At 61.0% G+C, this 10,622-nt stretch overlaps 3 protein-coding genes across 9 annotated transcripts in view; 1 reads left to right on the forward strand and 2 right to left on the reverse strand.

The window, feature by feature from the left end:
* PPP1R14B (protein phosphatase 1 regulatory inhibitor subunit 14B) overlaps positions 1 to 2,241 on the forward strand; it is a 2,795-nt gene extending 554 nt beyond the window's left edge. The window contains exons 2-5 of the mRNA XM_029957403.1: positions 6 to 254; positions 1,363 to 1,446; positions 1,775 to 1,807; positions 1,900 to 2,241. Of these exons, the coding sequence (XP_029813263.1) occupies positions 6 to 254; positions 1,363 to 1,446; positions 1,775 to 1,807; positions 1,900 to 1,968 (435 nt within the window). The 3' untranslated portion in view covers positions 1,969 to 2,241. The remainder of the gene's footprint in view (positions 1 to 5; positions 255 to 1,362; positions 1,447 to 1,774; positions 1,808 to 1,899) is intronic.
* Positions 2,242 to 2,640: 399 nt separating this feature from the next.
* On the reverse strand, positions 2,641 to 5,387 carry LOC115306411 (peptidyl-prolyl cis-trans isomerase FKBP2). Of its 7 annotated transcripts, none has more exons than XM_029956788.1 (6): positions 5,279 to 5,387; positions 3,863 to 4,031; positions 3,446 to 3,558; positions 3,278 to 3,324; positions 2,883 to 2,918; positions 2,641 to 2,798 (listed from the first exon to the last, which is right to left on the reverse strand). In XM_029956788.1, the coding sequence occupies exons 1-6, from the start codon at positions 5,374 to 5,376 to the stop codon at positions 2,737 to 2,739; spliced, it is 525 nt and encodes a 174-aa protein (XP_029812648.1). In that variant the 5' UTR covers positions 5,377 to 5,387; the 3' UTR covers positions 2,641 to 2,736. The 7 variants fall into 7 exon arrangements, with proteins under 7 accessions (XP_029812648.1, XP_029812652.1, XP_029812651.1 ...); XM_029956792.1 differs by lacking the exon at positions 5,279 to 5,387 and adding an exon at positions 4,876 to 4,900; XM_029956791.1 differs by lacking the exon at positions 5,279 to 5,387 and adding an exon at positions 4,749 to 4,838.
* A 2,277-nt stretch (positions 5,388 to 7,664) lies between these two features.
* VEGFB (vascular endothelial growth factor B) overlaps positions 7,665 to 10,622 on the reverse strand; it is a 3,224-nt gene continuing 266 nt past the window's right edge. The window contains exons 2-8 of the mRNA XM_029957404.1: positions 10,354 to 10,469; positions 10,171 to 10,213; positions 9,670 to 9,866; positions 9,400 to 9,473; positions 9,174 to 9,209; positions 8,692 to 8,927; positions 7,665 to 8,111 (exon numbers count right to left, since the gene is read on the reverse strand). Coding sequence (XP_029813264.1) covers positions 8,714 to 8,927; positions 9,174 to 9,209; positions 9,400 to 9,473; positions 9,670 to 9,866; positions 10,171 to 10,213; positions 10,354 to 10,469 — 680 coding nt within the window. The 3' untranslated portion in view covers positions 7,665 to 8,111; positions 8,692 to 8,713. The remainder of the gene's footprint in view (positions 8,112 to 8,691; positions 8,928 to 9,173; positions 9,210 to 9,399; positions 9,474 to 9,669; positions 9,867 to 10,170; positions 10,214 to 10,353; positions 10,470 to 10,622) is intronic.

Raw genomic sequence — 10,622 nt, forward strand, 5'->3', positions numbered from 1 at the left:
CGGACAGCGGCCCCGCGGGGGGCGCGGCGTTGGCAGCCCCGGCCCCTGGGCCGGGCGGTGGTGGCCCAGGGCCCCGCGTCTACTTTCAGAGCCCCCCTGGGGCTGCAGGCGAGGGCCCAGGCGGCGCGGACGACGAGGGCCCAGTGAGGCGCCAAGGGAAGGTCACGGTCAAGTACGACCGCAAGGAGCTACGGAAACGCCTCAACCTGGAGGAGTGGATCTTGGAGCAGCTTACTCGCCTCTATGACTGCCAGGTGTGTCCCTTACTCTGCGCCGACACCCTAAAATCGATCCCTAGTCAGACTGCTTGGGAACCCCACCTTGCGGCTGCCTGTCACCCGGAGTCAATGGGCGCTCCGCTTCCGCGCGCTCCCCTCCCTTTCTAGACTCTCCGCCCCCGCCCCCAGTGTATGCTCTTCCTTGTCTGACCTTAGGTCACTCCTATCTTTTCCCTCATGACTCCCTCATGTCACTACTCTGCTCAAGCTTGGGGTCCTCAAGAAGCCTCAAGGGAGAGCCTGGGCCATGGGCAGGAGACAAGAGGCTAGTCTGGGCTGGCAGGGGTGATCTACCTAGTGCCTTCTAGCCTAAACTGGTTAAAAGGTTCAAGCCTGGTGGGATTGATTGTAAAGGGTCTGGGCTGTTCTAATGGGCCAGCCTGTAGCTCCATTTTGGTGTAGGGGCAGGCTGGCCTGTCCTCTGGTTCTGGTTCTCCACCCCATGACTCCTTCCTTGCTCAAATGGTGACTCAGGCCCCTGGGGGGGAGGGGGGGAGGAGTGGGCTTGCCCTGTGCTGCCTACCCTAGACCGGCCCTGGAATGCAGCCGGCTCCAGACTGGATAGATGCTTCCTGGGGGGGAGGGGTGACGGGCACCCCCTCCCTCAGCAAAGTATGGGCTCTTTGTTTCCCCATTACCAGCCCTGGGTCCTTCCCAATGACCCCTCACCCTTTACTTCCTCCCCACTCCTGGGAAGCTGTGACAGGTGTTTGGGGGAGGGGAAGGGGCTGTGATGAGTTGGGACAGATGGCCCCACCTGTGCGCTGATTGAGTTGGAGCCCAGAAGTTGGGGCAACACATCTGCAGGGTTGTCAGCTCAGGGTCCCCAGCCGTTGCTGTCTGGCCCTGTTTGGCACCCAGGGTGCCCAACTGGCAGGGACAGGAAGCTCCCCCCGCCGCCGTCGGGCATTTTGCCTTGGCACAGGCCTGATCTGTTTTCTTCCTCAGACAGCTGCCGCTGTCTGCTGGGCAAAGAAGCCTGGCTCATTCTGCGGTAGGGCAGGGGCCCCAGCCGGAGCCCCTCTCACACCCTCTCTCCCAACTCAGGCCCTTGTCTCTCCCTCCTCCCCCACCCCCACCCCAGGAAGAGGAAATACCAGAGTTGGAGATTGATGTGGATGAACTCCTGGACATGGAAAGTGATGATACCCGGGCTGCCAGGGTCAAGGTGAGAGGGGGGCCGGGAAGGCAGCAGGGCCAGGAAGGGAGGGTCAGGGAGTAGAGAGCTAGCTGCCTGGAGGCATGGCCTCTTGGGTAAGCAAGGCTCTAAATTTGGGCCTTCTTTGGTTTTAGTCCGCCAGCTGTGACGCTGGGCCTCAGCTTCTGCCTCCGTCAAATGGGGCTAATGGTGCTTGTCTAGCTGTTGAGTGGCTGTGGCATCACCTGTGCCTTGGGGGGGGCCCAGTGCCTTGGAAATGGGTACAGGTGAGCCCAAGGCCCGTTCCTCAGAACTCACAGCTGTACTTATGCCCCCCTTTCCCCCCATGCCCTCCCAGGAGCTCCTGGTTGACTGTTACAAACCCACCGAGGTAAGTGCATGGGTTTCCCAGTGGTGGGGTGAGGAGCCTGGGCGTCTGTCCTCCTGGGGTCTGGTCTCCCTAACGCCTTCCGTTCTGTCCAGGCCTTCATCTCTGGCCTGCTGGACAAGATCCGGGGCATGCAGAAGCTGAGCACACCCCAGAAGAAGTAAGGGTCCTCGACCCCCATGAACGGTGGCTCCCACAAGACAATCGCTGCCCCCCTGACCTCGTAGCAACAGCAATACCGGGGGGCCCTGTGGCCAGGCCTGGTGCCGTGAGCAGGGCTCCCCGTGCCCCTGGCCCAGGGGCCTCTTCCCTGCCCCCTCAGTTTTCCATTTTGGGGTTTTTTATTGTTATTAAACTGATGGGACTTTTTGTGTTTTTATATTGATTCTGCGGCGCGGCCCTTTAATAAAGCTAGGACATGCCTTTGGTGCAGCTAACAGGCTCAGCTGGTCTCTTTTATGGGGGACACTCTGCTCTGCAGCTGCCATCAGCTCAGCGTCTCCCCAGGTGACCTCAGGCCTTCCTGAGGGCCACGTAGCCATGACGATAGCCCAGTGCTGGCTCCCACGCCATGAGCTAGAAGTGGCTGGGGAGCTGGGGGGAGGGTGGGGGAGTGGCATTACTGTTGGCAGGTGGGAACACTCCTTTTCCCTCTGGGCAAGGACCACCATCCCATCTAGGGCCTGGCCCTCATGAAGCCCATGCCACTGAGTGTATACCCAAGGCCCTGCAGCCAAGAAAGAAGAGGGGTGGGGGGGTGCCATAGGAGAGGGTAGGCTGAAGCCGAAGCTGTGGCTTCTAGGTCTCCCAGGGCCCACAAACAAACACAGGCTCGCTTTATGGGCTTTCAAGGTTTTTTTTTGTTTGTTTTTTTCTTCTTAAACAGTCTGGTCCCTGATGGGGGCCTCTCCACTGCCCCCCCCCCCGTTTGGCTACAGTTCTGAACGTCGCTCGATTTTGAGCAGCTCCACCTCGAACACGAGGGTCGCACCACCTGCAGGAGAGAAGTGAGGACACAGTGAGAACCAGGGTGCGGGAAGAAGGGAGGGGGGCATAGGGGGGTAGGAAGGCGTATTACCTGGAATCTTTGGGGGAGCTCCCCGCTCTCCGTACCCTGTCAAAGATGCATAAAGGAATAGTGAGCTGTGACTGGGCTAAGGGAGAGGCTTCTGCACACATCCAGGCTGAAGCCAGGCCTCTGCCCTTTGCCAACAAGAAAGCCAGAAATGGAGAAGGTGTCACGGAGACAGGAAGGGGCTACTCTGTCCAGCAGAGGGCAGAGGGTGGGCAGAAGAACCAAGTAAGTGCCCCAAGGGTCTTGCCCTGTTCTCACCACTGGATACAGCTAGGCTTGGAAGACACATGCATCATAATGAATGCATGGGGCAGAGACCAACGTAGAGGCAAAGCAGTCTTCCCTTCCCCAGACACATGCCCTGAACTCCCCATCCAGGCTCAGGAAAGGCCTCTTACCCAACTCTGATGGGATCACCAGCTTCCGTTTTTCTCCCTCACACATCCTGCAGAACAACACGTGTTCAGCACATGGCGAACATGCAGGCCCCCTGCCCCGCACCCCATCCCCGGGGCTTGCCTCCTACAACCAACCTCCTCAACCACAGCCATGGCCCCCCGACTCACCCCAGCAGCCCCTGGTCCCAGCCCTTGATGACCTGGCCTGTGCCCAGAGAGAAGACAAAGGGCTGGTTCTGGGGCAGGCTGCTGTCAAATTCTGTCCCATCTTCCAGCTTCCCCTGTGGGATCACGGGAAGGCCAGTGAAGAGGAGAGTCCACTCTGACACACCTCCCCACCCTGCTGCTGTCCCCAAGCTGGCTCCCCGCTGGCAGCCATAGTCCTAGAAGGGGACAGAGCCTTGCGTGGCTCACAGGACGTTGTCACTGCTTGCTGGTTCCAACCTGGGGATCAGACAGTGAACAGCAGGGGAGAGGGGACTTGCCCAAGGTCACCCACCTTGTTGGCTGAGCCATCTGACTTCCAAGTCCTTTCAAGTCCCCAGAAGCCCCACCCACCCCCAAATGTTCCACTCCCTCACCCACCGTGTAGTGCATGTGCAGGACATCCCCCTTGCGCGACTTGATGGGACAGTGGTCTACCCGCTTCTTGACCCCGATCTGCAGCTTCCGTTTGCCCTCGGCCCCCGCAGCAGTGGTCAGGGCACTCAGGCAGATGGACAGTACTGTCAGGACCCAGCTCAGCCTCATGTCTCTGCGGGGACAGACCCCGACCGACCGACCGGGGGGAAGGGCAGGGAGGGCATGGAATATAGGCAGGTACCAGGAGGATTCCACCCCCACCGTACCTTGCCTGCCCATGGGGATCCCCTTGTCCCGGGTCACCACCCCCTCCCCCGGGCTCCACGGCCACACTTACCAGTTCAGTGAGAAGGGGGCTTGCCTGAGGACCCCAGCAGCGAGGGGAGGGGGTCAGGGGAGGCCACAGCAGCCAGGGCCCCGCCCCTTTGCTCACCCCCAGCTCTTCCTTCCCTCCCGGTCCCCGGCTCCACTTTTCAATTTCCACCCGTCCCTTTGCGCAAAGTCCAGACCTTATCTGGTTGCCCAACAGTAGCCTCCGCGGAGCGACCCCAGTCGCGCCATACCCAGTTGCCCCCCGCCCAGCACACCCACAGCTCTGAGGCCGCTGCAGGGGGCCTGCCCCGAGGCACCCACACATCGCCGCTGGGTGGCTCCGGGGAGCCCCGATCTTCCGGAGGCACCCCCCAGGCCGGGCCTGTGCCTCCGCCCGGGGCGCCGCCCCAGCTCTGAGCCCTCGGGGGCCTGCGGGGTACCCAGACCGGCCCCGTATCTGGTGGCCGGCGAGCCCGCTCCACCCACACCACCTCTCCCGGGGGAGTTCTCGGCCTACCGCGTCCCCAGGCCCGGCCCCCGCGGAGACCGCCCCCGCGTGGACGCCCCGGGCCATTACCTGGGCCTACGCCTTCGCTAGGTTCCTTGACCCCACCCTTTAGAGGACGTAGTTCCGCCCCTTGCTCTGGAGCCCCGCCCTCAATAGAACTGGACTCTCTTTCCTGAACTGTAGCCACGCCACTCACCGACTGAAGGCCCGCCCCCAGTGCCTGGGCTCCGTCCCCTTCGGTCTCCAAACCCGAAGCTCCACCTTCCGCCTGTTCCAGCTCCTCCTCCAAGGGCCAGGCTCCGCCCCCCACCTGTCCTAGCTCCGTCCCCAGTCCCGCAGCTCCGCCTTCTACTGGCACCAGCTCCGAGGTTCCACCCGTCACCGTTCCACGTCCCGCCCCAACTCCCGGGGCTCCGCCCCGTGCGGCGTGAAAACCCTCCCCCTGCGGCATCCCCAGACAGCTCAGACCCCAACCCCCAATTTCCTCCTGACCTATCCCTCGTTGACACTCGCAGCCCCGGCCCGCTCCTGCCCGGCCTGATCCAGCCTGCCCGCGTGCACCCCGGCTCCCCCCAGCCCGGGCTGTGGCCCCCGCTCACCTCCTCGCCGCGCCCCCGGAGTCAACCCTAGTCGTGCGCCGCCTCTGCGCAGGCGCATCATCGTCGCCACCAGGCCGGGCCACGCCGCCCGCCCTCATTGGACTGTGCGAAACCCGCGGCCACAGACGCCGGGTGGGGCGGCCTTTCCCCCAGCTCCGCCCTCGCGCCGACACGTGACGACGCGCTACTTCCGGTGGAGCTGCAGCCGGTAAGGTTAGGTGAAAGTGACTTCCTAAAGTGCTTTCGGCACTTCCGGTCGAGGTGAAATTAAGGTCAGGCGAACGCGGGTTCCCGGAGGGGGTCTCGAGGCGCCATTTTCTCTCGTCCCCAGGCTCTCGTTTGACCCCGGGCCTCTGCAGGCTCCACAGCCTCCAGTTATTTGCAGTGGGACGAGCCTGGGCTTCAGACTTGGGTTTGAGTTTGGGGTCTGCCGTCCTTTGGCAGTGTGACCTTGAGCCAATTCCTTGAGTCCCTATAACATGGGCTTGACACCACCCACATGGCAGGGCCACTGTAGGATTGCCGCCATGACGCGTCCCACCAGACCCTGGCCCACAGCTGGTGCTCGCCCATTTCAACGCGCCAGCATCCAGACTGCCTCTGCCAGCCGCACATCGTCCAGAGTCATGACGGTAGTGGTCTGGCTGGGCCCATTCCCCTCCACCCCCAGGCAGGTATTTTCGGGTGCCCCGGCACTCAGCAGCGCGCAGTCTGTCAGTTGACATAATGAACTTGTAGTTGGGAGGCAACAAACTTGAGTGTTGGAGAGAGAGCCGGCTCCGGGGTCAAACACACAGGTCAATCAGCCTTTCTGAGGAGCACCTGGGTGGCTCAGTCGGTTAAGCGTCCGACTTGGGCTCAGGTCATGATCTCACCATCTCATGGTTCATGGGTTTGAGCCCCGTGTCGGGACTCTGCTGACAGCTCGGAGCCAGCTTCAGATTCTGTCTCCCTGTCTCTGCCCCTCCCCCACTCATGCTGTCTCTGTATCTCATAAATACACTTTAAAAAATCCAAAGCAAAACCCGCCTTTCTGAGCCTCTTTCTTTAATCGAAAGAGGAAGATAATTAGCAACGCTGACCTTAGAATTGAGGACCAAGCGAGGAGGTGCATGTGAAGCACGGTGTGTGTCCAGCACTAAGTGGGCTGCGCTGGGGGGTGGGAGCTCCAGGGTCCCTGACCCTCATCTGTCGCACTTTAATTGAGCTAGGACATTGTCAGTGACAGCACAGCTGAGGAAAATGATTTCAAACTGGCAATCACTGCCAGGACTTGCCTCTTCTGGTTTAAACCCACTCCTGCCAAGGACCCAACAAGATCACGACCATGCCGTCCAATCTGACGTCTCAGAGAAGGCCTCCATCAGTGTAGCTGCGTTCTGCCCTGGCTTAACCTCTGTCCTTGAATGCCCGGCCTCTGCAAGGCAAAGCACCGGTACCCAAAGTTGGCCTCTGGTCCAACCCCACACCACTCCACAGGAGGCCACAGGCAGAAGGCTGCACTGAGCTTAGGCTGGGTCAGGAGAATCCCAAGCAGGGGCTGGCGAGGGGAGCCTGAGGTCGAGGGAGGTGAAGGTGGAGAAAAGTGGGTGGGGTGAGGGGACCGGTCTCCCAAACCAAGCCCACCAGCCACAGCCCCTTGGTAGTTTCCTTTCAAGGAGGCGGGAACAGGGCAGGTGCACGGCTTTAGAGTTAAGCTGTAAAAAGTAGCTTAAATACAGGGCAGTAAACTGGGGTGCCTGGGTGGCTCAGGCGGTTAAGCATCCTGTTTCAGCTCAGGTCATGATCTCACCGTTTGTGAGTTCGAGCCCCTCATCGGGCTCTGTGCTGAGAGCTAGCTCAGAGCCTGGAGCTTGCTTCGGATTGTGTCTACCTCTCTCTCGGACCCTCCACTGCTCGTGCTGTATCTCTCTCTCAAAAATAAATAAAAAACAAAAACAAATTTAAAAAATATATATCAAGTGCCACCTGGCAGAGAAGACGGATTTTTCTACCAAGCGGAGGCAAATATTCCTGGGGCCCAAGGGTTGGGACTGTAGCAATCATCCCTTCCCTCCATGTGCACATGTGGAAACTGAGGTCCAGAAAGAGGGGGCCGTGATAGCCAAGATCATTCAGATCTGCGTCCCACCTCCAGCTCACTGGCCATTACAATCTGTCTCCTTCCAGAAAGGAACCTTTGTGACAAGCAGGAGGGCCAAGGCCTCCCCAGGGCTTGGATGGAACAGGACTGGGAGGAATTCATGGGTCCGGCTCTGTCGACCGGATGGGGGACCTGGGGCCTTGTTTCCTCCATCTGCACAATGAGAGAGTAAGACAGGCTTGGGGGCCAGGAGACAGCGCGATACAGAATGCCTGAACGGTGGCAGACAGTGACACAGGCAGGGACAGATCCTTCCATCTCTTTTATCAGGGTTGGGGGGTCACAGTTCTTCCACCGAAGAAGTCCAACTCCCCAGTGTTTGCAGAGGATCGGTGCCTCGGGGAGGGGACAGTGGAGCCGGCTGGAAGACGCTCACTCACACGTGGTGGTTGCAGATCGAGACGGGACCCCTTCTCTCCCGAATTAGTCCGTGACCCCTGGCGCTGACATGTCTCATGTCTTGCCGTCCAGCGGCCCACCCTGTTGGATGGCAGCCTTGGGAGAGACCAGGGACAGCTGGAAAGTTCTCTGAGAGCCCAGGTCCAGGAGCACCTTCTGACCACGCTGAGGTCTAGGGACTGGGCGCTTCTCAGCATGGTGCCCTCTTGTCCCCCTCTGGGGTGTGGCCTGTGAGGCAAATGGCCCTGCTGAGTCTGAAAGGCATCGTGTCACCTTCGCAGCTTCCGGCACCTGAGGAAGGGAGGAAGGAGTCTGTTCACGCGGGCACAGCTCAGCCCCGGCTCCCCCATATTCCATCCCCTTATTACCCTCTGTGAACCCCATTCTCTCCTAACACTCCCAGCAAGCCCACATGTCGCCACCCCGTGGCCCAGCTGTGGAAGGGAGGGCTGGGGAGAGGCATCTCAGACAAGGGTGGACGAAGGGGTCCAGTCTGTGTCCTGGCCTCTCAGAGTCCACGAGGTGGGCACAAACGCCTATACCACAGGGGCTCTGAGAAAGGCCCAGAGCTTTGCAAACTGGAAAGCCAACTCCCCCATGTTGACTGCAGATGCCACCTTCTCCAAGGGCATCTCGGACCTCTCAGAATCTGCATCAGGTGCCCCTCACCTCAGCACCTTGACTTCCTCTGCCGGCATCGTGAATCCTGATGTCTGACTCCCACATTAGAATGTGAGTCTTGGGCAATATTTGTTCAACACGCTCAATAGCTTCCCCTTCCCTGGCCCTCCTCCCACTGTCAGGCTCACCTTGGACCCGCTCCAAGGGCACTGATGCCTCCCCAAACAAACGCAGCCCCGCCACTCCTCACCTGCAGGTGTCTGGGTTGAGCTCTAAGCCCCGCCCTTGGCAACGGAGGAGGCTGCGGCGTCGGCAGCGGCAGCGGCAGGTCCGGGGGTCAGGGCGCTGGCGGCGCTGGGTGCAGCGTGGGCAGAGGGGCCTGGGGCTGGAGTGGGATGGGTGATGTCAGCTGGGGAGGGTGCTCCGGGGGCAGAGTCCCAGCCCGGAACAGAGCGGGGCTGGGGACGGTGGCGGGGAGTGGAAGCCCTAGGAGGAGAAGCAACATGTCTGGGGTGGGAAGGAAGAGTCTTCCCGGGAGCTGGGGTTGGATCGGAGCACACAGACTCGGGGAGCAGAGGAAAAGGGGAGAGGGGGACACAGCTGGAGGAGGAAGAGGGGGTGGGACCGCAGCCTCCTGCCCCCCTCATACGCCTCCTGTCCCATCCCTGCGTTACCTCCTGGGGGTGAGGTCTGGGCTCCAACCCCACCTCAGCAAGAGCCCATTAGACTCACCTGTCCTGCTTCACAGCACTCTCTCTTTTTTTTGGTCTGAAAAGTAAGAGGAACAGACAGAGACGAGGAAGAGAATCAGAAAAGCCAAGCGTCCTACCCTTCCCCTAGATCCCAGGCCTAACCCAGTTCCAGTCCTGGAAACCTGGTCTCCACTGTGGTGTCCCACCATGCCCAGTGCCCCCCACGCCTGGTCTCGGGGAGCTTGGAAGTGGGGCCCGGCCGGCACCTGCATTCACACTGGCTGTGTTCTTCCAGGGACATCTCACCCAGCTGACTGCTCGGGTAACGGATCATGAGTATCTGTACTCCAGAGATTGAGGAGACACAGTGTGAGAGAGACCATGAGAGACAGAGAGGAAGGGGATGCTCTGTGGGCTGGAGAGAGAACAGCTCGCCCACCAGCCAAGGCTCCAGCCCTTCCTCCCACCAGCAACTCCCGGAGCACCAGCATCTGCCCCAGCCCACCCCAGTGGGGCACATCCCAGCACCCCAGTACCTGCATTCGGACTTGGTGCTGCCCGGTGGGGACGCACTCCAGGCCATCATCAGGGCAGCAGCCACCACAGCGCTGCACAGTCACACAGCTGGGCACCAGCTGCTTGGCCACGGTGCCCATGAGCTCCACGGTCAGGGGCACCACCACCTCCCGTGGCTGGCAGGTGGCACGGGCATACACGTCTATCCATGACACCACTGGGGGCAGATGCATAAGGGTTAAGTCCCCACTGGCTTTCCTGTAGCTGCTTTCTGGCTTCCCTGTCCCCTGGACCCCGCAGCTGGTCTCCTAAATCGCTGTCACAGCCACCCTCCACCAGCTCCCTCTCTGCCCTCAAAACTTATCTTCCCCTGCCCAGGAACCCAGGAGCCCCACTGTCTCAATTTTCTCTTCTGTGAAATGGGCAGAATAAAAGTTTGCATCTTAGAGCATGGCCGTGATTACACAAGATGAGGGGCAAACCTTCTTGATGCTGGCTGGTACAGTGATTGTGACTATTACCTTTCTTCTGGTGGCCCAGGGTATCAGGCTGGGAAACAGGGCCCTGTAGGAGAGGAGAGACCTGAACTCAAAGTGCTAGCCCGGTCGCTGTCCCCAGGGCTCTGCCCTTGCAGTCAAAAAGCTTCCGCTCCTCCAGGACATTTACCCCCGATTGCTCTGCTCCTGGGGTCACTCTAGCTTTACCTGTCCTCTCCCGCCACCTGGGACCTGCCCTGGCCACGACCCGCCAGGCGCACTCTGCCGGCGGCGGCGGCGGCGGCGGCGAATCTCCAAGCCTGGGGCCCGGCGGATTCGGAGGCCTCAGGTCAGGAGGGGGCACAGTGGGCGCCGAACCAAGTCCTGCGGGGCACCGAGCGGCTCCGCCCCCGGTCGAGCCCGGGGGACGGGGTGGGGCAGGGGAGTGGCCCGGGGCTGGGCTGGCGGGCTGGCGGGCTGGCGGGCTGGCGGGCAGG

The sequence above is a fragment of the Suricata suricatta genome, chromosome 11 (genome assembly GCF_006229205.1).
Source record: "Suricata suricatta isolate VVHF042 chromosome 11, meerkat_22Aug2017_6uvM2_HiC, whole genome shotgun sequence".
Classification (NCBI taxonomy): Eukaryota; Metazoa; Chordata; class Mammalia; order Carnivora; family Herpestidae; genus Suricata; species Suricata suricatta.

Excerpts from the sequence above, each read along its gene's own strand:
- LOC115306411 (XM_029956787.1), bottom strand. The coding sequence starts at position 4,745 with ATGGCCCGGGGCGTCCACGCGGGGGCGGTCTCCGCGGGGGCCGGGCCT. Across the intron at positions 4,032-4,196 it reads GCCCCCTTCTCACTGAACTG|AGACATGAGGCTGAGCTGGG; the intron begins GTAAGTGTGGCC and ends CTGTCCCCGCAG. Across the intron at positions 3,559-3,862 it reads TCCTGCACATGCACTACACG|GGGAAGCTGGAAGATGGGAC; the intron begins GTGGGTGAGGGA and ends GTGATCCCACAG.